At 46.1% G+C, this 25,402-nt stretch overlaps 1 protein-coding gene across 7 annotated transcripts in view; it reads left to right on the top strand.

Moving 5' to 3' along the window:
• The window catches only part of CPEB3 (cytoplasmic polyadenylation element binding protein 3), a 168,429-nt gene that overhangs the window by 109,868 nt on the left and 33,159 nt on the right, over positions 1–25,402 (top strand). For all 7 annotated transcript variants that reach the window (XM_045581902.1, XM_045581903.1, XM_036438552.2 and 4 more), the window contains one exon: positions 14,049–14,167. In XM_045581902.1, coding sequence (XP_045437858.1) covers positions 14,049–14,167 — 119 coding nt within the window. The remainder of the gene's footprint in view (positions 1–14,048; positions 14,168–25,402) is intronic.

The raw sequence follows: 25,402 nt of genomic DNA, 5'->3' as shown, positions 1-25,402 counted from the left end.
TACTGAGTATGAAAAGAGCTGTGGTACTTTGAAGAAATGAAGGAAGTGTGGTTGGGATGTTATGAGGAGAAGAAAATGATGCAGAAGAAAGAGCCTTGAAGAAGTAGGACTTTTTTCTTCTTCATTGAATTGATCTAGTCCCCCATAGAGAGTTGACATCAAGGCATTTGTATGTTGTTTGGCTTTGGGGTGGAGGGAGAGTGGAGTTGGGTCAAGTAGAAATATCAGTTTAAAATACTTTCAAATCTTTCCAATAGCTATTGGTAAAATGGAAACAGAGTCTTGCTCTGTGTTGTCTGCATTTCCTTCTTGATAATGAAAAGAGATCCACCTCTAACAAAAATATGTGGGAAAAGTTTCCTGAAAGTGCATTCTCATGTATAATACTTTAGATCTGGAATAGTAGAGCTGAAATTGTGAGTCCTGGGAACTGGGATTCTCTCAAATGTTAGGGCATGAACCAGATCTAATACTAATTAATATCAGTATGTCTATAATAGCTTGGATGCAGGTACCATATTTTTCCATGTATAACACTATTTTTTTCTAAAATCGTTAGATTGAAAATTAAGGGGAGTCTTATACACGGAAGTTAGCCTAGGAGGGAGCCGCATGGGTCATAGCTGCCCATACCTTGTCAAACAGATTTCCTTCAATCATTAGCCTTATTGTTACTGAAGTCAGCTGATGCCATAATTGGAGGTGGAGGTGGAGAGTGTGCAGATGCAACAGGGACTGAGCATTGTAAGCCATAAAGATGTAAAAAAAAAAAAAGTAAAAAGACAAATACCAGGAAGTGGTTATCCTACTCTGCAAAATTCAAGCTGAATGTAATCAGCTTTGCAAAACAGCATGGAAATAGAGCTGCAGAGAGACCGTTTGGACCTCCTTCATTGGAGAAAACAGGAAGAACAACTCCTTAAGATGCCAGAAAAGGAGAAGGCCTTAAGAGGAAAACCAGCAAAATGTTTAAAATATTGATTTCTTAATTTGGGGTTGGAAAAGTAAGAGGCGTCTTATAAACTAGAAAATATAGTAATTTGCAGATAGTTATTGAAAATGAATGCAGGAGAACAATAAATACAAACAGAGAATCTAGCTTCTAGTGCAAATGATAATGCAGCATGATTCATCCATCTAATATTTGCTGTACATCAGTCTGTGCAAGACTCTTCACACATCAGTCTGTGGAAGAGTCTGTATATGGCCTATGGGGCTCAGAGAAGACACCATTCTTGTTTTGGAGAAGTCTATAGTTTTTCTGCAGAGACATGAAAACAGATGTGAAACATTATGGGATGGCAGAGAGCATGAATTCTGGAAATAGACTTGCTGGGCTCTCCCATTTATTATTTGTATGACTTTAGGCATATTGTTTAGCCTTTCTGTGCCTTACTTTATCACCTGAAAAAGAAGGATAATAATAGTACCTACTTTATAAGGTTGTGATGAGGATTAAAATAAGTAAATCTGTGTGGAGTACTTAAAGCAGTCCCTACATACAGAAGGTATTATGAATGATGTTATTTTTATTAAAATATAGATCAACTTATGGTTGATGACAAGCAAGTAACGTCTCCTAGGCATCCAGAGGAAGAACAGATTACTGAGGACTGTGGTCTTAAAAACTGGGCAGGAAAAGAATAGGCAGGTATTGCCAGGGGCTGGAATTATGATAATTAGATAGCTAACATTTACTGAGGGTTTGTTGTGATCCAGAGAACAGGTTACTATTATTTATGCTTAATCTCATTTAATCTTACCAACTCCACAAGGTAGGCACTCTTATTATTTCCATTTTTATAGAGGAAGAAACAGGTTTGGAAGAGGGTAATTAATTTATCCTTGGTCATGTGTTAAATGATAAGACTGGGATTTGAGCCTAAATAGGCTGACCTCAGAGCCCAGGTTTCTTAAATATTATACTCACACTATCGCATTGGGGGGGCGGGGGGGGGGGGATGGCCCAGAGATTAAGAATGGTCCTGCATGTTCAAGCAGGGTTAGGTGGTAGCTTCACGCCCGGGCCTAGAATTTGTGCCTGGTAACCAGTGATCAAGAGTACAGGCTCTGGCCTGGATGATGTGGCTCATTGGTTGAGCATTGACCTGTGAACCAGGAGGTCATAGCTCCTTTCTCAGTCAGGCACATGCCCAGGTTGTGGCCTTGATCCCTAGTAGGGGGTGTGTAGGAGGCAGCCAATCAATAATTCTCTGTTATTGAGTTTCTAACCCTCTCTCCCTCTCCCTTCTTCTCTGAAATCAATTAAAAAAAAAAAAAAAAAAATATATATATATATATATATATATATATATATATATATATTTAAAAGAGTACAGGCTTTGGAGTAAGCTATCTGTATTGAACTTCTGTGCCACTTCTTGCCATTGCAAGTATCTTTGGGTTGATTATTATTCTTCCTAAATCTCTCTTTTTTTTTTAAAAAAAGTATACAACATGTAAATAATAATAGTGTCTACATTGATATGCTCTGAGGATTAAAGGAGAAAATGCACATAGAATACTTTCATAAAGCCTAGATATCATTTAAGGCTTTTCAAAAATTAAAATATATTTTAGTAAGGGACAGGTTGCGTTTAGACAGGAACGGTAAAACCACTTTGGAGTTTTCTATAATCAGGCTCATAAGCAGTGATGAGGACCACAAAGAACTAAGATATTAGAGTTGAGATAGTACTAGAATGAGAGGAGAAGAAATGAAAATCTTAATGACTCCAGATTTGATATCACATGGCTTCCCAAAGCAATTTTTTAATGAATTTTATGCTAATTTGGACATCTGCAGCATATATATATATATTTTTTGCATAGTTCCAAGTCAGATAAATGGTACATTGCAGTTGTAGGCTTACTTTTTGCCTGTGTGTTTAAAAAACAGGGGACCCCTGCAGAAGCCAGGAACACAATAGTATAGATCTTGTACTTGAAGCGGAAACCTTTCCTCTCAGAGTCTGTTGAATCTTGGGTGTTCTTTGACATCATCTCCTATCATTCTCTCCCGTACCCATTCTGGCCACACCGACCTTTTTTGTTATCCCTTGAAGTAAGGGATAACAAAGGCTTCTCAGTGTCTTCGTACTTCTGTTTGTCTTAGACCATGTTGGGTGTTCTTTGACATCATCTCTGTTTGCGGGCAAATCGTTTTTATATTTTTAGTCTGATTCCAGAGAGAGGGAATCTGATTGACCCAGTTCATCTTTTAGCACCTAGCTATGACATAGGCCCTTCTAATTAGATTAGAATTAGCCTTGGAACCTTTGACTGCTGACTTAGAAAACAAAACTTCGAAGTTCTGCTTCCTTGGGCATGAGGCGATGGGAAAATAAGTTGGGCATGACAAGCTTTTACGATGACAGATGGGGTTTTGCATCACCTCCTTCACTGCCTCCTCGGAGAATAGCCCATATTCCAAAGGTGCTGTCCCTGGAACTACAGACGAAAACGTCCTGTACTAAGCAGCTGCTCCTGCCATTAGTCTCACCTCTTGGGGAGTCAGGGCCAAGGAGAGAGCTGGCATCTCCTGGGCAGCAAGCACAGCTGCACCACCACTGCCGGCAGAGACATCTGGGGCAGAGGCCAGGGCAGCAGCCAGCGGCAGATGTTGAACAGGAGACTGGCCACATGGCTCTGACTCTGTCGAGGCGTCGGCGATGCTGGCAGTGGCGTGGCGGAAGCTGTCCTCCGCAGCCCACTCGGGCGGCCAGCTTCAGCCCTGGCAACCCCTGGGCACGGGGTCGAGGTGAGCAGGAGCAGTAACAGGCACATGTAACAGTTATGTGAGAGGGACGCATGCCTCGCGCCCTGAGGGCCCCCACCCCCCTGAGTGAGTGTGCTGCTGAGGGCCTGTTTGTACTGGCGATCCTGTCTCTCCCTCCGCACTGGGCAGGCCGGCTGGACCGCTGGTCCTTGTGAGCAAGGTCATGCAGTTGTGGAAGTTTACACTAAACACCAGCGTGGTTTGAGACGCTGCCATAAACCAGGCCACGCCAGCAAAGAGGCTCCGCCGTCAGCCGACAGAAATAGGCCGCTGGGAGGCATCTGTCTCTCTTCCCTCCGGTTTGTCTCACACCGGCTTTGGAAAGGCAAGTTTTCAAACTTCACATTCTCTCCCGCCCGCCCGCCCCTGACTTATGGAAATAAGTCAGTGTTGTTTTAGGCCCAGATTCCAAGTGTTTCCGCCTTTTAAGTTACATAAACCGATCAAATTGGGAAGCTAAGGCCTTTGGGCTTGTCCTTAACCTTTTGCAGGGTCTAAGCTTTTGAGTAATACTTTGTCCTCCAACTTTTTTTTTTTTTTTAAAGGCAGGTCTGGCTTGCAGTACTCACACGCCTTGGTCAAGCCTATATTTTAATATTTGGCCGATGGAAGTTTTACTCCTGGGAAGGATTTTCTCATAGAAACATGGAAGCTGCACTGCAGAGCAGCAGGATTGACAGGTGGAGCGGCATCCTCTGGTGCCTTTAAAAACTGAGCATGCCCCCAGTTTAAGTTGTTTTATTAAACACTTATCTGAACATGAACTATAACAGTTAGTCTTGCCCTAGCTGGTCTGGCTCAGGGGATGGGGCATTGACCTGTGGACTGAAGAGTCACAGGTTCCATTCTAGTTGGGGGCACATGCCTGGGTTCCTGGCTCGATCCCCAATAGGGGGCGTGCAGGAAGCAGCTGATCTGTGAGTCACTCTCATGTTTCTGTCTCTCTCTCTCCCTCTCTCTTCTTCTCTGAAATCAGTAAAAATATATATTTTAAAAGAAAGTAAGTTAGTCTTTGGTCTGGATGGCATGGCTCAGTGGTTGAGCATCCACCTATGAACCAGGAGGTCGTGGTTCGATTCTGGTCAGGGCACATGCCTGGGTTGTGGGCTCAATCCCCAAATTCGGCAGGCTGAGGCAGAGAGGTTGTGTTAGAAGAGTGCATAGCTCGGGACAGGACCTGCTGGCAGTCATTGGAGAAGGGCTAAGCTATGAGCAAGTGAGACCAAGAGAGGAAATGTCAGTTGAAATTTGGATATGGGAAGCCGCCTGAGAGGATCTGGTGAAAAATTTTGAAAGCTGAGAACAAAGCTTTGGGTTGTCCTTCACAATATAATGGATAGCCCTGACCGAGTAGCTCAGTTGGTTGGGGTGTCATTCTGATAGCCCAAGGTTTCGATTCCTGGTCAGGGCACATGCAAGAGTTGGCTGATGAATGCACAGATGGGTGGAACAACGAGTTGATGTTTCTCTTTCTCTCTCTTCCCCTTTCTCTCTCTCTAGGTCAATAAATAAATAAATAAATAAACAATCAACCTTAGCCTTGAGAAGGGGAAGTAGTGGCACAGAGAAAACCCACTGACAGCCTTAAGAACTCAGAGGAGTGGTCAAGTGCAAGGGAGAGGAGAAATTAGATTGTCCAAGTTCAGGCAATAAACAAGGCCAGACTAAACTGTCATCTGTAGGGAAGCATTCACTGGGTTAAAACGTAGAATTTGCCGGTTGTCTTCTGCTGAGAGAGGGAGAGAACAAGCAGTGGGGCAAGAACTGGCTATTTGTGGACTCAGATGTGGGCACCAGTGGCTACTGCCTACAGGACATTGAGCCAGTGGCTTAATCTCTGAACCTCAGTTGACTCATCTGAGTTAATGCTCCTCAGGGGTAATACTGCTTGAGATATTAAAAGGCTTATGCGAGACACAGACACCCATGCACCAACGCAGTACTTAGGCTTAATAGATTCGGAATAATATTAGCGTCCTTCACCCTGATGAAAATGTAATGCTCAGTCATCATAAAGCTGCCCAGCTGGTTCGACCAGTTCCCCCAACACCTGTAGGTCTGGTCTCAGTTTTCTCCGTCAGGTGCTTGTTAGAACTGACTATGACTAGAACGGACAGATTGGCAGGTTTCACAAAGACCTCTTTTTATGGGGACCGTGTGGTTACATAAAAAGAGCTGACTTTAAGCCAGACTGCCCCCAGGTCACTGCCCTGGACTGCAGGACTTTACCGAGAACACAGGAAGTACATTTCCAATTTCAACTCTGAGGCGAGGCTACCCATCAGATTTATTTTCTGGTTCACTCCTACCTTCCCCCCACCCCTGCTTGCCACGCACCTAGCCCACAAAGCAACAGTTATTAGTGTCACACAAAACAGGCAAGAACCAAAATGTGTGAGCCTCAGCCCCCTGGAGTGAGAATAGTCAGAGAAACGCTGTTGGTTCTGAATGCAAGGGGATGCTGAGGAATCCGTGGACATGGGCAGTGCCTACAGAACCAGCTCTGCACCCGCAGCTCAGGCCGAGTCCTTCCGTTGGGATGTGCTTCATCCTTTTTTCACCCGTGTCATTCCATTAAGGTCTGGCTTCTGCGCCACCACCTGCAGAAAGTCTTTCCTGATTTTTCTAGCCATGATCCTGGGAAAGCCTGTCTTCTTCCTGTGAAGTTCAGTTCATTTGGGAAAACAGTGAAATTTGTTTTTTTTTTGTTTTTTTTTTTGTTTGTTTTAAAAAGCTTCTTTGGGCCCTTCACGCATTGTTGCTAGATTAGAGTCTTTCTGTGCTTATTCTTTCTGACCTCCTTGCACTAGCTTTTACATTCCTTGAGAACAAGGACTTGCTGTCAGTACCCCCCCTGCAGTGCCCAGGACACGTGGTGAGTGTTCAGAGCGTCCTAGAGAGAGATGTTCTCTTCCAAGAGGAAAATGAAGGAGGAATCCAGTTCGGAGACCGGCTATATTCTCCAGGCAGCAGGCAGGGGGGTTGGTGAGCTGCGTTCTCTCTGCCACCCGCTGCCCCCAGCCCTGTGTTCTAACTACTGAACTCTACCCACTGTTTTCCGAACGAACCGACCCTTCCACCTTTCAGTGCCTTGGCCTGTGCTCTTCCCTGACCTTGGCGTGCCCTTCCTTCCTGGAAAAGCAATTCTCCTCCGGCTCAGGGCGGCCCTTGCCCTCTGACCGCCCGTGGCGTTTGGATGCCGCTGCCCCGTCTGTCTCTCCCCGGCGGCGGCGCCCCGTAGGACATGCCCCCGGCGCAGCACTTTCCATGCCGTCTGTTAGTTATTTATTGGCAGGCTGAGTTTTTCTAGGGCAGGGCTCTTCCTCAGCTTCCTCGTCTTCGTAGCTCCGGTGCCTAGCATCATGCCCTGTACCTCCTAAATATTTTTGGTGCCCTTGGATTGAATCCAAAGACAAAGGCTTCTGAGGCAAACCAGGTAAATCCTCTGACCTAGAAGCCAAGGTCAGAGAGAATGTTTGGAACAGATTTCCTGTGGAAAAAAAAAAAAAAAAAAAAAAAAAAGTCTGAACTCAGGCTGCTCTGGCTGGGCAGATGCCCTTCGTGTCTCCTGAGGGAGGTCACAGGAAAGCAGGGAGCCTGGGCGCTGTGTGAGGTGGGTTCCTCTCTCTGTTCAGACCGGGGCTGCTCCTCCCTTCAGCAGAGGCCGGCCGTTGCTTGATCAGCCACCGCGCTCTGAAGGCAGCTATGATCTGGAATAGTTTTCCTATTGCAGTCGATACTGAAACATACAAATCACTAAGAGCAAGTTTATTGCCTTTAAGAACGATTTCAAAAGGCCACACACCTCTTTGGAGAATAGGAGAGTGTATTACCCTCTTCTTCATTAAGTCCTCATGATTTTTTCTGCCCCCCCCCCCCAAATCTTTATTTTAAAAACTTCAAGCCTATGAAAAAAATTTATAAGAATGGTCTAATGAAGACCCATGTAGCCATCCTCTAGCTTCACCAGTTGTTAGCATTTTGCTACATTTGCTTTCTCTCTCTCTCTTTTTTTTTTTTCTATTTGTATGAGTATTTATACATGTATATATTTTTAAAAATATCTTGGTTGGTTTTAGAAAGGAGGAGAGAGGGAGAAAGAGATAGAAATATCAACGATGAGAGAGAATCATTGATTGGCTGCCTCCTGCACGCCCTTCAGTGGGGATCAAGCCCACAACCTGGGCATGTGCCCTCACCAGAATCAAACTGTGACCTCTTGGTTCGATGCTTAGCTCGATGCTCAAGCACTAACCCATGCCAGTTGAGCTATACATGTATATTTTTTATGAATCTTCTGAGAGTAAGTTGTAGATATCAAGACCTCTCCTAAATGCAGTAGCATGTCTCCAAGAAATATCCAGATTGTTCCAGTAATGTTTATTAGAGCTGTTTTTTTTTAAAAAAAAAAATCCAAAATCCAGTCAAAGTCTAGCCTTGCATTTAGTTATCATATCTCTTTACTCTCCTTTAGACAGTTTCCCAGGCCTTTTGTCTTTTGTATCATTTGAAGGGTCCATGTAAGATGTTTTATAGAATACCACTTAATTTGGAAGTTTCTGATTGTTCCTTCCTGATGAGATTCAGGTGAAACCCTGTTAGCAAGAAGACTGCACAGATGATGTTCTACACTGAGACACACAGTATGGGACTATGCAGTGGTGTCAGATGCCCTGTGGTTGCTGATGTTGAGTTTGATCATTTGGTTAAGGTGTTATCTGTCAGATTCCTCCATTGTGAAAGCACCTTTTTCTCCCTTTGCCATACTTCCCTATGAAGTGATGCCTTCGGATTATATGAGCATCCTGTATCCACTGCCCAGATTCACCCCGGGGTTTCAGGATACATTGCCAATTCTTGCTGAAGTTGGTTATTACTGTTACTGTGATATTAATTTCACTAAAATCCGATTTAGTTCAGTGATACCTGCTCTCTAAATCCCCCAAGAGCCTTCCTTCTAAATATTCAAACCAATAAGCATCTTTACTAAATAAGAACATTTGATTGACCTAAATAAAACTAAATCTAAACTTCTCCTGGTTATTTTGAAATGCATCATTTCAAGTCTTCTCAATAGAGTTTTTATGGGCTTTAGAGAAACTATATCTACATAGGCCTTAAATTTTAGGACATAAGCACAGGTGACCATTTCTTGCTACTAAAATAATTGTTTATTATCATTTGCTTAAATTGTTTATTATCATTTAAAAAAAACATATACTTTATTGATTTTTTTACAGAAAGGAAGGGAGAGGGAGAGTTAGAAATATAAATGAGAGATAAACATCAATCAGCTGCCTCCTGTACATCCCCTACTTGGGATGTGCCTGCAACCAAGGTACATGCCCTTGAACAAAATCAAACCTGGGACCCTTGAGTCCACAGGCCGACGCTCTATCCACTGAGCCAAACCGGTTAGGGCTGCTGTCACTCTTGTGATAGTTAAATGGTCACTGTTACCAAGTGACAGTAAATAATAAATTGGCAAGTCCTTATTCTCTGGTGATAGTGAAAATTTACCTTAGTGTTTTTAGGTGAGACAGTGTAAGTTAATGGCTAAAGAATAAGAGCTTTGGAAGCTGACCTAGATGTTAAACCTGAGTTTAATTTTTAGAGTTTAATCTCTGTCCCTTAACACTTGGAATTTTGGTATCCCATCTATAGTAGTAAAATGGCAACAATGACAACTGTATTTACCTTATAGAATTACTGTGAGGAGGGGAAGGAGAGCTAACAGGTGTGCAGTATTTATTAGCAAAGGGCCTTGCCAGGATCTGGTGTTGGTGAAGGTCATGGTGATTGTTATTTGTACTAGGGATCCATATAAAACTTATAACACGCGAAATTATGTGTGTAAGTGCTCTCGACGCTTTGTTTTTGAAAGGTAGCCAAGAGCATTTTGAAGGTTGTTTTACTCAATGTGTTCCCAGGTATTAAGAGAAAAAGACCTTTTAATTAAATTTTCCCTTCAAAAACATGGCTGAGTAAAATGGAATTTTTCTAATTTAGAGTCCCCCATACCTCCTCTTTACCCCAGGGCAGTGCCGTGGTCGGTCCAGGCTTGTCCAAGGCGAGCAGTCTTCTGCCATCTATTCTGCCTGCGGCCCAGGGTCGTGATGGCGTCGGTGCCGAGTTCCTCCTGCTGCCCCCAGCGCCCACACTGCCCCCTTCAGACTGGCTCTGAGTTGAGGGCCTCTTGTCGCTCACCATGTCTCTAAAGCCCTCCTACCCACCCACCCCCCACTCCCCAAAGACCCACCGGGCATTGGGGAACAGGTCACACTCCTGAAACGTGGGGAGTTTTATAATCCTGTTATCGCTCTCTGGCTCCATGGGAGGGAGTTTATGAATTTTGGGGCAAGATTTTTTCATACCTTGCAAACTAATAGGAGAACCTTCCATCATAGTGACAGTTTGAGGAACTTGATTTATAGGTGGAATAGGCTTTTATTTAAAGAAATGTATTCACGTAGGCAACTAATACCACCTCTGATCATTCTCTCTCCTGCTGGGAATGGCTAATGATATATGAGAGCACATGTTCAGTCGCTTTGTTTACAGTAATATTCAGCCTGCCATTCAAAAAACTTTGTTTTTCTTTAGTCTCTAGGTGACTGCCCTTTACTCACCAAATGCTTGCAAATGCAAAGTAGAAAGTGTATGTCATTCACTTGAAGTCCAATTTTGTAATGTGACATATACAAAACCCAACTTAATTGTACATAGCACACAAATAAGTGAAAGTGCAGCAAAAGAAAAATTGACACTTGCAGGATATCCTAGTTTACAAAGCATCCTTACATATATTCTCTCATAACCTACATTTCTATAAGATAATCAGGACACGTATTTTCTTCCTTTTACAGAGAAAAGAGCCAAGACTTACAGATTTTAAGTCAATGTTCAAGTTCGTAGTTTCGCCAGTTACTAGGTGACCTTGAGTGGGTCTCTTAGTCACTCTGCGGGTGTTGTTCCTGTAAATCAGCATGTGAAAGAGCGCCCGCCACTGGGTGTGTGTGGTGGTGGAGTGAGTGAGTACGAACCAGGTGCACAGTCATGCTCACCAGATGGTAGCCACCAGCTGTTATCACCACACACAGGAAATGCCGGACTTAGACCCAAACCAGGCCTTCTGACTCCGGGCCCAGAGCTCTTTCCACCGTGCCCTGTGGACCTTGCCTCTTAGTAAATCATTGATGCGGTTTCTATCTCCCGCTGACCTTGTTGTTCTCGAAGGGATCTCTTTTCCATGTTGTTTACTTTGACCTTACACTTCTGAAGATCAGGAGGGACATGTGTTTGAAGGAGTCTTCCTTCCCGTCTTTGTTTTGGTTTCAATCCTCTGGTTTCCTTTGTCCTGCTGGTTTGCTTGACCTAGAGGTATCCACCGGAAGGTGTTCTAGTTGGTGAAACTATCAGAGAGCTGTGTTCAGGAGCGACGTGGGGTGTTTCTGGTGTATTTAGTTTTGGTTGGAAGGCCTTTTCATGCGATGCCCAGCTAAAGTCGGAACCAAAGCAGGATTTGATGTGGGAGATGGTAGAGGGTGGACAGTGATGGGCAGGAAAGGGGCAGGCAGCCTGGTGGCCTTCCAGAGGCAAGGAGCTGGAGCTCCCCCCACCCCAAGCTCACTGAGTGTGCCCCATTCCAGCCCATTTTTTTAAAATCCTTGTCTGAGGGTATTTTTTCCATTGCTTTTCAAAGAGAGTAGAAGAGAGGGAGAGAGGGAGGGAAGGGAGGGGAGAAGGAGAAAGAGAGAGAGAGAGAGAGAGAGAGAGAGAGAGAGAGAGAGAGAGAGAGAAGAAAAGAAAGAAAATATGAGAGACACATCAGTTGGTTGCCTCCTGCACACACCGTGACCGGGGCTGGGGAGTGAACCAGCAACCGATGTACGTGCCCTTGATCGGAAATCGAACCCTCAACCCTTCGGTGTGCAGGCCGATTCTAGGGGTGTCGAACTCAATCAGAGAAGGGGCCAAAATCTAAAATCCAGCCTAAATCGCGGGCCGAATGGTTTACTGAACAGTCATAAACTGTCATTGTGATGGAAACGCAGCGGAGTGCAGTGATGACAGCGAGGTGCGGGCCACATTGCAAGGCCTGGCGGGACGGATTTGGCCCGCGGGCCTTGTGTTTGACACAAGTGCTCTAGCCACTGAGGAACACTGGCCAGGGCCCCAGGCCTTTTGGATGTGCCTGTGCACAATGTACACAGACAGGGTTCTTCCAAGAACAAGCTATCCAGTGGGCCCCTGAGGGCCTCTGTGCAGATCACTTTTAACCTGGTGAGGCATGAGGTTGGAGAGCACCTGCCAACCACCTCTTTGTGATTTTTGCATTTTCCAACTCACTCACCTCTCACATTCTCTCTGGCAAGTGGAATTAGTGTTTTCACAGTAAGTGAAAGTACTGAATTTTTAATAGAGTCCCTGGGGCTTGGTGCTCGTTTGATACTATTTCGGGAGAGAAACGCTATGAAGAAGTGATGTATGATCGTTTCTAGTTGTGCCGTGAGGTTTCATTTTTCTTGCCTGGCCCCCAGCCGAATCCTCTGAGCCGGCTAGCCTGGGAGCATCCGCAGCCTCCCTCCCTCCGGCGTCTACACCCCTGCTCCTGTGGGCTCGGTGTCTCCCCGTGTCAGTTGGCTTCTGCCTGTCGCAGTGGTCACTCTTGGTGCGCTGGGTAGCACTTGGCCTTCTTCCTGTTACGTTTACTTGGATGCTCTGGATAGTAGACGAGGCGTTTGGAAAAGGAATTTAAAAAAGAGCACCCATCATTCATCATCCTCTGCCAGCGTTGCTACGTGCTGCCCGGGGCTCCTGGGAGCTTTGCTTCTAGGCCCGTTGATGCATGAGTATCTTCTGAATACGAGGGTTCTTATCCCTTCCTCTGCTTCCATCTTCCTGGCACGCAACGCACCAGGGGCGAATCATGTTGGTGATGGTCTCCTTTGAGGTCAATAGCAGGACCGGGAGTGGAGGCGACAGCTGGGAGACTTAGCCAAGCCAGAGGGGTTGGAGAGAGGTTGAACAGTTGAACGCTCAGGCTTAGACTAGCTCAGGATGGGCCCTTGCTCAGCTGTCATTCGGGAGTGCCAGTGTGGCAGCAAGCGTCGGAGTTGGCCCCTTGGGCATCTGTTGTCCTCTTTGAAGTCTCTGCTGATTCTCCCCAAGTCAGGATCCTTCCTCCTCTGAGGTCCCACGGCACCTCTGTCTCCACTCATCTCCCTCGGTGTGGTAGCTCGTCTAGATGTCTGTTTCCTCTACTACAGAGGTCTCCGGACAGCAGAGACCTACTCTGGTTTATCTCAGTTTTATCATAATTTATCGATTGTATCCCACTGTCAAGTTCTTAGCATCTTACTGAACTGAACTAAGCTGGCTGTGTCCATGGAAACCCTGCCGTTAGTGTCCTGTTTATAGATGGTGTGCTCCGTCACCAGACAGGAGGGTATCCTTGGAGAAACAGTATCATCACAAGTAACACACTAGCCTATTGTGTGGTTTGTGTTTTTGGACGCGTTTTGTTGGAATATAATTCACACACCCTATAAGTGCCTCCATTTAAAATGTACAGTTCAGTGGTTTTCAGTATGTTCACAGATGCCATCACTACAATTAATTTTTTTAAAACTTCCATCATCCCAATAAGAAACCCTGTACCGATCCCCTCCAGCCCCCCAGCCCTAGGCAACCACGAATCTATTTTTTGTCTCTGTAGATTTGCCTCTTATGGACATCCTGTGCACATGGAATCATACAACATGTGTTACTGTGTGCCTGGCTCTTCCCCCTTAGTGTGATGTTTTTTTATTTTTATTTTATTGAATTTTTACAGAGAGGAAGGGAGAGGGATAGAGAGCTAGAAATGTCGATGAAAGAGAATCATCGACCAGCTGCATCCTGTACACCCCCTACCGGGGATGTGCCCGTAACAGTGTACATGCCCTTGACCGGAATCGAACCCAGGACCTTTCAGTCCACAAGCCAACGCTCTATCTACTGAGCCAAACTGGTTTCAGCTAGTTTTCAAGGTGCAGCCATGCTGCTGCACGTGTCAGCGCCAAGGCAAGGAAGTGTGTCTAGAGCACCTAATACATGCAGTGCCTGGCAGGCGAGGGTCTCAGTAACTGTGACTTCCCTGGGTCCCCTTCACGTTCGTAGATGCTAGTAAGAGTTGGCCAAAGTAAAGCAAATAGATAACGTTGTGACTGGTGTTCTGAGTTCAGTGTACTGATTCCTCCCCACGCCCTTTGTTTCTGTTCTCCCCAAGGCTATGCCTTCCTGCTGTTCCAGGAGGAGAGCTCCGTGCAAGCTCTGATAGAGGCCTGCCTGGAGGAAGACGGGAAGCTGTACCTGTGCGTGTCCAGCCCCACCATCAAGGACAAGCCGGTACGTAGCGTGCGGCCGCTGGACTAGCTGACAGCCCCTCCTGGCCACGGGAGTGCCGGTGACGGGCACCCTCTCACCCGGGGTGACCTTGCTGTGCCGGGGAGCTGGGCTGCCGCGGATGGGACGCTGATAACAAATTACTCAGTATCCCGTTGTATACCTTGGGGACCGCACGTAAACAAATGTGCCCTTGTCTTTCACTTTACGGCTCTTTTAAGCTAATTCCTATTCAGAATCTCTTTTAATTGAAGTAAAATAATGCTCTTAATGGTTTTGGCAGGGACATATTGGTATTATTATTTCAGATCAAGGACAGGAGTAATTTTTTTTTTTTTTTTAAGATCATAGTTGTCCGTGTTTTTGTGCCTTTGAATGCGAGGCATTGTGCTGAGTGCCCACAGCTGGCTAGATGGAGCCTCTGGGCCAGGAGCGTGCACTCCACAGCGGAGAGCTTGGAACCGGGCCGGGGAGGGGAAGGACCGGGAACGTGGACCCCAAACCGTTCAACAGATGTACCCTAGGACAGTGTGTGGTTACTTGAGAGAGGAAGACTGCTTCCTTTCTCCTGGCAGAGTGGGTGTGAGTGGAGAAGGGGCAAACCTTTGTTCTGAGCGGAAGAAAAGAACTCAGTGAGCATGGGAGAATAAGGATCTGTGGGGAGTCGGGAGCGCTGAGTTTGTGTGTGGAGACTTGGTGCTAGGAGAGGGGAGCAGAGTACAAATGGCGAGGTGGTCCAAGGCATGGCTCTTTGTTGGGGCTGGCCTGCAGCATCCCCTGTAAGACAGGCCAGAAGACGGGGGCTCGCTTGGCAACTAGATGCACCCTGAGAAATGTGCCTGGGGGGAACGTTGGGGTTGGACATAAAAGTTAGAGTCTTGTCTCTAGCATTTAACTATCTCCTTGGCTGTGAATGAAACCACCTAATCCTCGCTGAATCTTGGTTTCCTGGTCTGTACAATGGGAAGAATAAGGGGATGTCAAGAGGCTTCGATGAGAGGAGAAGGAATGTGAAAACATTTGGCGAGGGGAGGGACTTGTGTAACTGGATGGTGCTGTTAGTCTACCATAGTGCTTTTGGATTCAGAAGCGTGAGGATGGAGCTTATCTACATGGTGACATCTGCTGGAAAGAGGGGTGACATCTAGGACAGGGTTTATAGTTGGTTGCACAAGAATGATGCTGGGACTTGGCCCCCTCTAAGAGGGAGACTGCAGTATGTAAAGCAGTAGAGGGGGTAAGTAAAGAAGGGAGATGCTGAGCATAATAGAATGATTGATGCAGAAGGATAAGCCAGAATTTTAATACATGTGAAGTGCCACTGTAATTTTCAAATTCTGGGGCCATTAAAATTTTTTTTTATAATACTTATCAGTATTAGTAGCATACGAGGCGGGGAGAGGAATAAAGAAACAGTATGTAGGGAAAAGGAGTAGGGAACCTTTAACTTTGGTTTGAATTTAAACAGTGTGGAGAGGCCGGGTGTTATGAGGGAGACATGGGGACTGACTACCATGGAAGCATGCAGGGTTTCATCTGAGTGAAAAGCAAGAAAGCTGAATTAACTTTTCTCAGTCTCTTTGGAATAGTGTGAGATGAGGAAGGCTGAACCCAATTGGTCAGGGTCAGATGTCTGACAGGTAATGGCCAACCTCCCGAGAACTCCGCCACTTCACATCGGTGGAAGGGGAATGGGGTGAGCTAGAAAGGGCTGAGATGGGATTGACTGGTTATACACTCTAGGAGACGATTAGAAATATATTTATTTATATATACACTAGAGGCCCAGAGCATGAAATTCATGCTCGGGGTGTGTGTCCCTCAGCTCAGCCTGCATCCTCTCCAATCTGGGACCCCTCAAGGGATATCTGACTGCCCGTTTAGGCCTGATCCTATCGGACATCCCTCTTACAATCCAAGTTGCTGGATCACAATTACTCGCCTGCCTGCCTGCCTGCGTGCCTGATTGCCCCTAGCTGCTTCTGCTTGCCAGCCAGATCACCCCCTAACCGCTCCCCTGCCAGTCTGATCGACGCCTAACGGCTCCCCTGTTGGACCAATTGCCCCTAACTGCCCTCTTCTGCCAGCCTGGTCATCTTTAACTGTCCTCCCTGCAGGCCTGGTTGCCCCCAACTGCCCTCCCTTGCAGGCCTTGTCCCTCCCAACTGCTCTCCCCTGCCAGCCCAGTCACCCCCAACTGTCCTCCCCTGAAGGCCTGGGTCCCCCCAACTGTCCTCCCCTACAGGCCTGGTCCCCCTGCAACTGCTTTCCCCTGCAGGCCTGGTAACCCCTAACTGCCCTCTCCTCCAGGCCTGGTTTCCCCCAACTGCCCTCCCCTGCAGGTCACCTTGTGGTGGCCATCTTGTGTCCACATGAGGGCATCCATCTTGTGTGTTGGAGGGACAGTCAATTTGCATATCACCTCTTTATTAGGATAAAAAGGCAGAAAGGTAGAGGTACATACACATTGAGAGAGTTATTCCCTAGTAGATTAAGAAGCAGTTGGATTGAGGGGAGGAGACTAGAGATGAGCTGATGGGCCTTGTATACCGTGGATGGCTCATCGCTGGCTCTGTGGGAGGAGGATATCCCTTGTTGGGCAAGTCTCACCAGACTGGGCATCTCTTGAGAGGGAATGAGCAGTGGTGGTTGCGGATGGAGGTGTACGGAGGCAACACCATGACTGTTGAGTGTTCTCATACCAAACACGGGTTACCTTTGGCTCGAGGGACTTCTGAAAATAATTAGTGTAGTTATCTGTTTTGGAAATGTTTATGGAGAAACTAACTTTCCTTTGTTTGTGTTTTCTACCAATTTTTGCCTTATTGCAGTTTTCACTTTCTGAGCTCAAGTGAAGCAGTTTATTGGAGCTCAGTGAATTCTGAATGGTGGCTGCCGGTCACATATTCCTTTGACCCAAGCACACTCAGAGTTTCCAGCATAAACAATTTGAATAAAATGTAGGCTGGGAAACGTGAAAGTCCCCAAACACCTGTAATGTGTGAAGGAGCTCGATCCCATTATGGGTTCCAACTCTTCTGGCTCCGTTTTTGAAACCTTGTCTTCCGGTGCCTCAGCCCTACACCTCTCCCTCCTGGCCTTGTTTAGCCACACTTTCCCTCCCAGGGTTCCACACACCCCACCTCACTTTGGATGCTCCCACAGAAAGTGAGAGTTGGGCTGAACCTTTGGGAGTAAACGAGGACCTTGGCAGCAGCTCAGAGTCAAGTCAGCATTTGGAACTCGTTTGCCAAACTCTCTGAGCTATGGCTCTTTCTGCTTTTTCTGCTTCTTAGCTTGGCTACCTCTCCGTATCCCAGGGCCCTCATTCTGCTGTTCTCTCCAGTCCTCCCTGGATTTCTCCTTGGAAATATAACATGTTCCAAAATGACCTCACAGGTTTTCTATCCTTCATCCTTCCCCTATCCTCCCTCCCCAACCCTCACCCCCTCCTCCCGCATCCTCCTGCACCAGACCCCGTTCCCTATGTGTGGATTAGGTTAATCAAGATTCTTTTCCTAGTACGGAGCCTGATAGCCAGGTTCCCTCTGACTTAAACCTTTTAAGATCATGATTTTTTTGTTTTGTTTTTGTTTTGTTTGTTTTTAAATATATTTTATTGATTTTGTACAGAGAGGAAGAGAGAGGGATAGAGAGTTAGAAATATTGATGAGAGAGAGTCATCGATCAGCTGCCTCTTGCACACCCCCTACTGAGGATGTGCCCGCAACCAAGGTACAAGCCCTTGACCGGAATCGAATCGGAGTCCCTTCAGTCCCCAAGCCGACGCTCTATCCATTGAGCCAAACCGGTTTCGGCTCATGTTTGTTTTTAACTCAAACGAATCCCTCATTAGTGGATTTCAGGTAGTGTTCTTGTTTTTGGTCTGTGAGTACCTTTCCTTAAGTGGCTCCACTCAGCCTGCTCTGTGAGCTGGTCTGATCCTGAAAGGTTACAGAAGAAACTCCGCTCGTGGCCTGATTGTTTGACTCCTCAAGCCCAAAGAATGGGAAGTCAAATCGGCAAGAGCAGGAACTGTGACAGAATTCCTAGATATATCATTCTTTCTCCTCCAGCGAGAGGAGTTCTAGAGCTCCATGCCCCAGACATCCAGAGGATGGCTATGTCCTTGTCCAGGCTCCCGGTGAGGCGGGCAGACACTGTGACCCTGGTCCCTCCTGTTAAGGTGACACTGCTTTTTGAAAGCATCAGTAGATTGAACCTGAAAGTTCCAGACAGCAATCTGGTAGAGCAGGAAACCTGGGAGGGTCTATCAGGGAGGGATAGGGGCTGAAAAAGGGGAACCTTGAAAAGGAGGCGAGAAAGGAGAGGTTTACGCTTCTTACCTTCTAGCACACTTTGGCCAGGGATGGGGGATAGTAAACACCTTGGAAGGCACGTCAGAGAAGTTTTCTGCTTCCTTCTTCTTGAATTTTTTTTTTTTTTAGCACAATCACAATTATAAATATCCTGAAAGATGACTGATTGATTTGCTGTCTAGCATTGAAAAACTGTCTTAACAGACAGTGTGCTTATGTCAAGTCATTTATTTGGGTCATTGCTCAGGTAACATGGTCATCCACTTAAAACTTGAAAGCGAAAATTGAAAGAAGAAAAAAAGTTAGGAGCAAGGAAGCTGGAAATAGAGGCTGGCTTAATTCTTTAATTTTTAATTCTGTCCAATCTGCCTTATCATCTGGTCTCTCTTGCCCCCATTCATATATGAATGAGATCACTAGCACTTTCCATCCCTCCTCTTTAGTTACAAAAGCAGTCCAGATCCTTCTGCCTGGGATGTAACACCTTCCCAGTCTGGCTTCACATTCTCCCCCCCCCCCCTTCCCTACCAAACTTACCGTTTTCCGCTTTCCTTCCAAACCCCATATTCAAATAACTAAGATATTTCTGTTCCCATCCGAATTTATAATTCTTTTCCTTATTTTAAGACCCCTCTCAAATGCCTTCTGTTTCCCAAAACCTTCTCTGGTCACTGCACCGTCTACAGCAAACTGTACCTGCTGTTCGAGCCTTCGCAGGCCCACATGCAGCCATCTTTCCACACAGTTTGTATTGTGTGGAGCTGTATTGTGTGGGGCAAGGCCTTCGGCCTGATACCTGTGATTCAGAACTTATTCTGAATCAGGCATAAAATCCTGTGTCAAAAACGCAATAGTGTCATGGGTAGCTAAAACAGGTATTTAAATACACACTACATATGGAGCCTGGTTCATCAAAGGTTCTTAAATATTTGTCAAATTAAGGAAGATAAACACAATGAGGATACGAGTAAAGTGAGGACTTTGGAGAGTTTACATATACCTGGTGTGATAAAAGAAAGTCTCTCGAATGAAGTGTCATTTGAACTAGACCTTGAAGGATTGAGAGAGTTTGGAGATTGGCCTGGAGAGGGGTGGAGGGATGAGTAAACAGACATTTTCGAGAAGTCCCTCAGTATGAACACAGAAATGAGAAACTGTGTGGTATGAATGGTGAACGTTTAGGCTGGCTAGATGGAGCACAAAAGTCTGAAAGGAGTAGAGGAAAATGGAATGGGAGAAGTATAAAGTGGCTAAATTACGGGGCACTTTGACTGACAGCCTCAGTCCTTGCGTTTCTGGCATACTTACTCCAACTCTTTCATTCTCCACCTACTACCTTCTAAAAGGACAGCGGTGTTTTATTTGGGCTCAGTCAAATCTGGCTTTTTTATATGTCCCTTCGGAAGTCTTCAGCATTTCCAATTTTCTCGTTTTCTTTGTTTGTTTCTTTGTTTTTTTGTTTGTTGAATCCTTGGTCTAAATTAGTGGTTTGGGCACCTTCCATCATAGGAATTTCTCCAAAGGAGGATTCCTCCTCTAACATGAGAGCAGTACTTCCTCTTCATAATAAACCCTATTCCCTCCCCCCACTCCCCTCCCCCTGAATCTCTGGTTTTGATATGGGCCCAGAGTTCCTTAGTGCTTGCTTGAGTCTTTGGAAGCTGTTGTTATTTATTTTTCGGAAGCAGCTGTTGAGGTCTAAGAGATGCTGCAGTTTCAGTGTGCGAGGCAGCACCTCGTGGACCAAACAGCCAGTCCATCCCCTAAGGCAGTGGTCGCCAACCTTTCGGACCCCATGGACCGCCAGCGGTCCGCAGACCACTGGGTGGCCACCACCGCCCTCAGGGACCACACTCAGTGTCTTCCAGAGTGCATTCTGAAGGACACTTGTCCCATCAACACTGGTCTCTTGAGAGGAACACTGACAAAGGGTTTGCTCATGATAATAATGGTGTCCTTTATTGAGCCCGGCCTCTGTGCCATTTATACCTATTTTCTTCTTTAATTAAAGGTTCCATAGCCAAACACATTTGGGGAAAATTGATATAATTCTGACAGGTCTTGCAGTAAGTAAATTGAGTAACATTGTTTAACCCAGCATATTATATACCTGGTTTGGAATTACACTTGTGAAAATTTTGTGTAGAATTACTGTTCCATGAAACTCACCCAAAGAATAGGCCTCTTCCCAGGAAAAACTTAGGTCACTTGAGCTTTTAAGTGTACCTTCCTCTCAAGAGCCTCAGTGACCAGCATGCCAGTAACAACATCCTTGTCCTCGTACCATGGAGCTGGAAACACACACTGGACGAAATCGTGTGGCTGGATTTTATATCTTCCGGGTTCACAGCCTTAAGCAATCATGTCAGTTTCATTGCGAAGCCATCTTCTTGAACTTTTATAATGGGCTAGGTCTGTTAAGTGTAGGAATGCATTGAAAATGGGTAGAATACGCTTGGAAAGAAGAGAGAGGTTAATCGCTCACAAATAAACATGCACTGTCACTTGTCCAGGAGACCATGAGCAAGTATGACTGGTGGGTAGAAGACTGGAGGGCAGGGAGCCTTGCAGGCACACGACGCCATTGCAAGGGGAAAAGCACATAGTATATGGCCTTTGGGTTAGATGAATGTAAGTTTCATTCCTGAGTTGACTTGACTCTTCTGATCCTTCCTTTCCTTGTCTCTGAAGTCGGTGTGATTTGACAGCATAATGGTTTTAGAGAAGTTAAGTGTAACCATGTGTGCAGAATGCCTGGCACAGTAGTGCAGTGTAGGTGCTCAAAAGTCCTCGTTTGTTTCTTTCAAAAGGGACTCGTCTGCCACGCTTACCCTTTCTAAGTGGTGTGGAAGCACCAGCAGTAACGGTGAGCGCTAGGTACTTGGTGGCATCAGAAATTTACACTGAATGGGCCCAAGTCTTGGGACCAGACACACTGTATGCCCATGCCCACAGGAGGTAGCCTTCAGTTTAGTGACGGGAGTGAACTGGGAGCTAGAAGGGCAGCTGCTGGACACCCATGTCTGTCCCTCAGGGAAGCCTTTGTTCACTCACTGTGGAGCACTGAGCACTCAGGAAGAGCTGGGCATTGTGCCGGACCAGTGGGAAGCATGCAGAGCCGTGGGCTCAGCCTTAGAGGCCACTAGAGGAAGAGAGACAGGTGAATAGTAAGTGCAGTAAGGAGCCACAGGTGCAATGATAGACGTTTTATAGGAGTTGTTGGGCTGGGGAAAGCAGGGACAGGGGCTCACAGGGCCACGAGGTCAGGTGTTCCCGCAGGAGTCAGGAACGCCTTTAGAGGAAAGGCATTCTGTTGAGTCTGCCGCTTAGAAGTACAGTTATTAATCATAGCATTTAATTAAGCATGGATTCATTAAGTCAAGCATAAAGCAAGGATATGCGTAGCCATTTGGAGGGCACAGTTCATGCATGCTCTGTTTTTGCACTGGGCGCCCTCATGAGACGGCATACAGAGTGCTGGTTGAATGGTTCACCAGTAACCTAAGGTCCTGGAGGGGCTGTGAGTCTGTGGTTTCCATGCATCCAGCAGGCTGTGCAGCTTGGTGCAGCTGGCAGGGCTTTCTTTCCTTTTTGTCCTTGGGCTGTTTCTGACCTTGATGGTGGACTGGGAGCATTCTGGGAAGGCGTGAGAGAATTCCCATGTTACTTCTGTGACTTCTCGGGAGATACCTGGCTCTGAGGAGGCTCTAGGGAACCTTGAGCGATAGTCATTTTGGTCAGTGACATACCTAATGATGTTTTGGTCAATGACAGACGACATAGACAGCAGCAATCCCACAAATTATCATGGAGCAGAACATTCTTATCCATTAGCGATGTCTTAGCCATCATAGCATCATAGCCCAACACATTACTAATCTGTTTGTGGGGATGCCGGTGTCAACAAGCTACTGAGCTGCCAGCCCTATGGAAAAGCACAGCACAGACAGTCACAGGAGGCGGCTGTGTAAGGGCACTCTGTGATGTTCCCCACACATTTCTCAGAACATGCTCCTGTCATTGAGCAACGCAAGACTGTCCTTCTATCTAAGGCCTGGGAGAAATGGTCTGAGGGTATGACTTGTGGCTTCATGCTTTAAGGCCCGATGGAGTTCTGAATGGAGGCCCCAGAGCTGCCCCGGGTTCTTAATCTTGTCGAGGCCAATGACTCTGACCCGCTCTTGGGTTCCTTTCTGGCCACATCCCCCAGAACCGTGGTCGGCAAACTGACAAAATACCACGGCCTGGGCGAGTCTATTTTATTTATTTACTTAGTTAGTTTTTTAATATATTTTATTGATTTTTTACAGAGAGGAAGGGAGAGAGATAGAGAGCCAGAAACGTCGATGAGAGAGAAACATCGCCCAGCTGCCTCCTGCACACCAAAGTACATGCCCTTGACTGGAATCGAACCTGGGCCCTTTCAGTCCGCAGACCGACGCTCTACCACTGAGCCAAACCGGTTTCGGCTGGGCGAGTCTCTTTTAAAGAAGTGGCGTTAGAAGAAGTTTAAGTTTTAAAAATGTGGTTCTCCACAGAAATTTCAGTCGTCGTACTGTTGATATTTGGCTCTGCTCACTAATGAGTTTGCCGATCCCTGCCCCAGAAGATACAGGGAAGGGTCCCCTTCTCTTCTCCATTGGTTGGAGGGCAGCACTTGGGGATAATGGGCAGCATCCAAACTCCTAGAAATGGACTGACCTTTTGGTTAGGGAGCCGTGTGGCACAAGTTAGGTTAGAAGTGAGATGTCAAATATGAATGCGCTTTGAAGAGTCCAAACCACAGTTATTGCTGTGTGGCTGCTAGTTCTGGTGGTCAGCATTAATAAAACAACCCCTGGTGCCGTGGAAGAGAGGAAGATGCCTCACAGACCACACACTAGTTTATTTGTGGGGCACTCCAGTCATTCTGTGAGGCCCGCGGCGCTTAAAATAGGATTGCTGACAACTGGAGCGGGCCTGAGTTCATTGCCTCTGCAGCTGAGCCACCGCAGCTGCGCGTCAGCGGGCCCGGGTTTCGCTGACTCATCCTGGCTGTCAGAGGAGGGCAGAGCGGTCCTGATAGTTCTGCAGCCTTGTTTTTCTGATTTGTGTAGAGCGAAAGGATTGTAGGATCAGGCAGCGGAAAAATGGAGACTTTATCCTGAAGAGAGCTTGCACAGGCGTTTGAGGGTGTTGAAAAGAGGACAAAGGAAACGGGGCTGGGGTCTTAGCCCAGTGCTTTATGGGAAGCCACGCATGGCGGCGAGGGTGGCTTCCCTGAGCCAGCCGCCGCCAGATTGCACTGTGGACTCTGAATAGCTGGGCTGCTTTTTGGAGCGGCCTTGCGATGAGCAGATGAAAAGGAGGCACTGAGCACAGGACGTTCATGTGACTGCTGTTTTCAGTCCAAGGAGATGGCCAGGCAAGGAGGAAAGACAGGGCGAGACATTCAGAATGAGCTCAAGGGAGCTCCTTATTGGTAGATGAATATCTACATTCTAAATAGTGCTCTAAATTGAGAGAATTCTAGGGCTGTAGGGAGGCTTAGTCTTGTTCAGAAACCTGAAGCCCAGAGGTTTGTATTAAAAACCATCCTTACTGCCCTGGCTGGGTGGCTGTTGGCTAGAACATCATCCTGTATACCAAAAGGTTTCAGGTTCGATTCCTGGCCAGGACACGTAGCTAGCTTGTGGGTTTGACCGGAGGCAACCAATTGAGGTTTCTGTCTCTCTCTAAAAAATATAGGGGTGTCGAACTCAATCAGAGAAGGGGCCAAAATCTAAAATCCAGCCTAAATCGCAGGCCGAATGGTTTACTGAACAGTCATAAACTGTCATTGTGATGGAAACGCAGCGGAGTGCAGTGATGATAGCGAGGTGCAGGCCACATTGCAAGGCCTGGCGGGACGGATTTGGCCCGAGGGCCTTGTGTTTGACACATGTGATTTAAAACAATATCCTCTGGTGAGGATTAAAAAAAATAAAAAACAAATAAAAAACTGATTTTTCTAAAACTCAGAACCTGTTATTAAAGATATAATAAAATGCATTTTGTATTTAATTATAACATAGACTTCTGAAATCTTCAATAAAATTTTCTTATGGGGAAATGATGTTATGCTTTCTGTCAAAATAAGTGACCCATATTGCATTTCTCAAGTTTTTTCTTAGCACGTGGCCTAATCTTACCCCTATGAATAATGGCTTTTAGTTGTAAAACTAAGATGAAACTTGAGTTTCTAAATAGCATGATAACTAGGTATTTTATCCTACTAAGTATTTTTCTAGAAAAAATTGTCAACATCTCTTTTGTGTAGTTTAGTCAGAAAACTTTCAATTCTTTGAACAGCTATCTCTTATTCAAGTTTATTATACATGCTTAAAAAACACACACAACAACATCCCTTTATTTTTTTAATATATTTCATTGATTTTTTTTACAGAGAGGAAGAGAGAGGGATAGAGAGTTAGAAACATCAATGAGAGAGTCATCGATCAGCTGCCTCTTGCACACCTCCTACTGGGGATGTGCCCGCAACCCAGGTACATGCCCTTGACCGGAATCGAACCCGGGACCTTTCAGTCCGCAGGCTGATGCTCTATCCACTGAGCCAAACCGGTTTCGGCAACAACATCCCTTTAAAGGAAAGCCGTTGTGTGTTGTCTCTCAGGAGTGCTTATGAGCACAGGTCTCCATGGCGAGCTGTGTGGTAGCTAAGCCTTTCCAGCCACAGCACAGACCAGCCTGCAGGTCGCTGGGCTTAGCCTGCACCGTGATGTGAACGTTTGAATTCGTTCCCAGCATTTTAAAATCTTGAAGCTTCACCTAAAAATCCAGCTACTCTTGAAAAATGGGCATGTCTGACAGCACATTTGCAAATGATAACTACTTTGCTGGAGCTGAGAAGTGTCTGCTTCCTTTCAAAGGAGAGATTTAA

This window comes from Pipistrellus kuhlii, unplaced genomic scaffold (assembly GCF_014108245.1).
Source record: "Pipistrellus kuhlii isolate mPipKuh1 unplaced genomic scaffold, mPipKuh1.p scaffold_m20_p_15, whole genome shotgun sequence".
NCBI classification, from domain to species: Eukaryota; Metazoa; Chordata; class Mammalia; order Chiroptera; family Vespertilionidae; genus Pipistrellus; species Pipistrellus kuhlii.
Note: the sequence above shows the minus strand (reverse complement) of the source record. Positions and strands in the feature narration are given on the sequence as shown.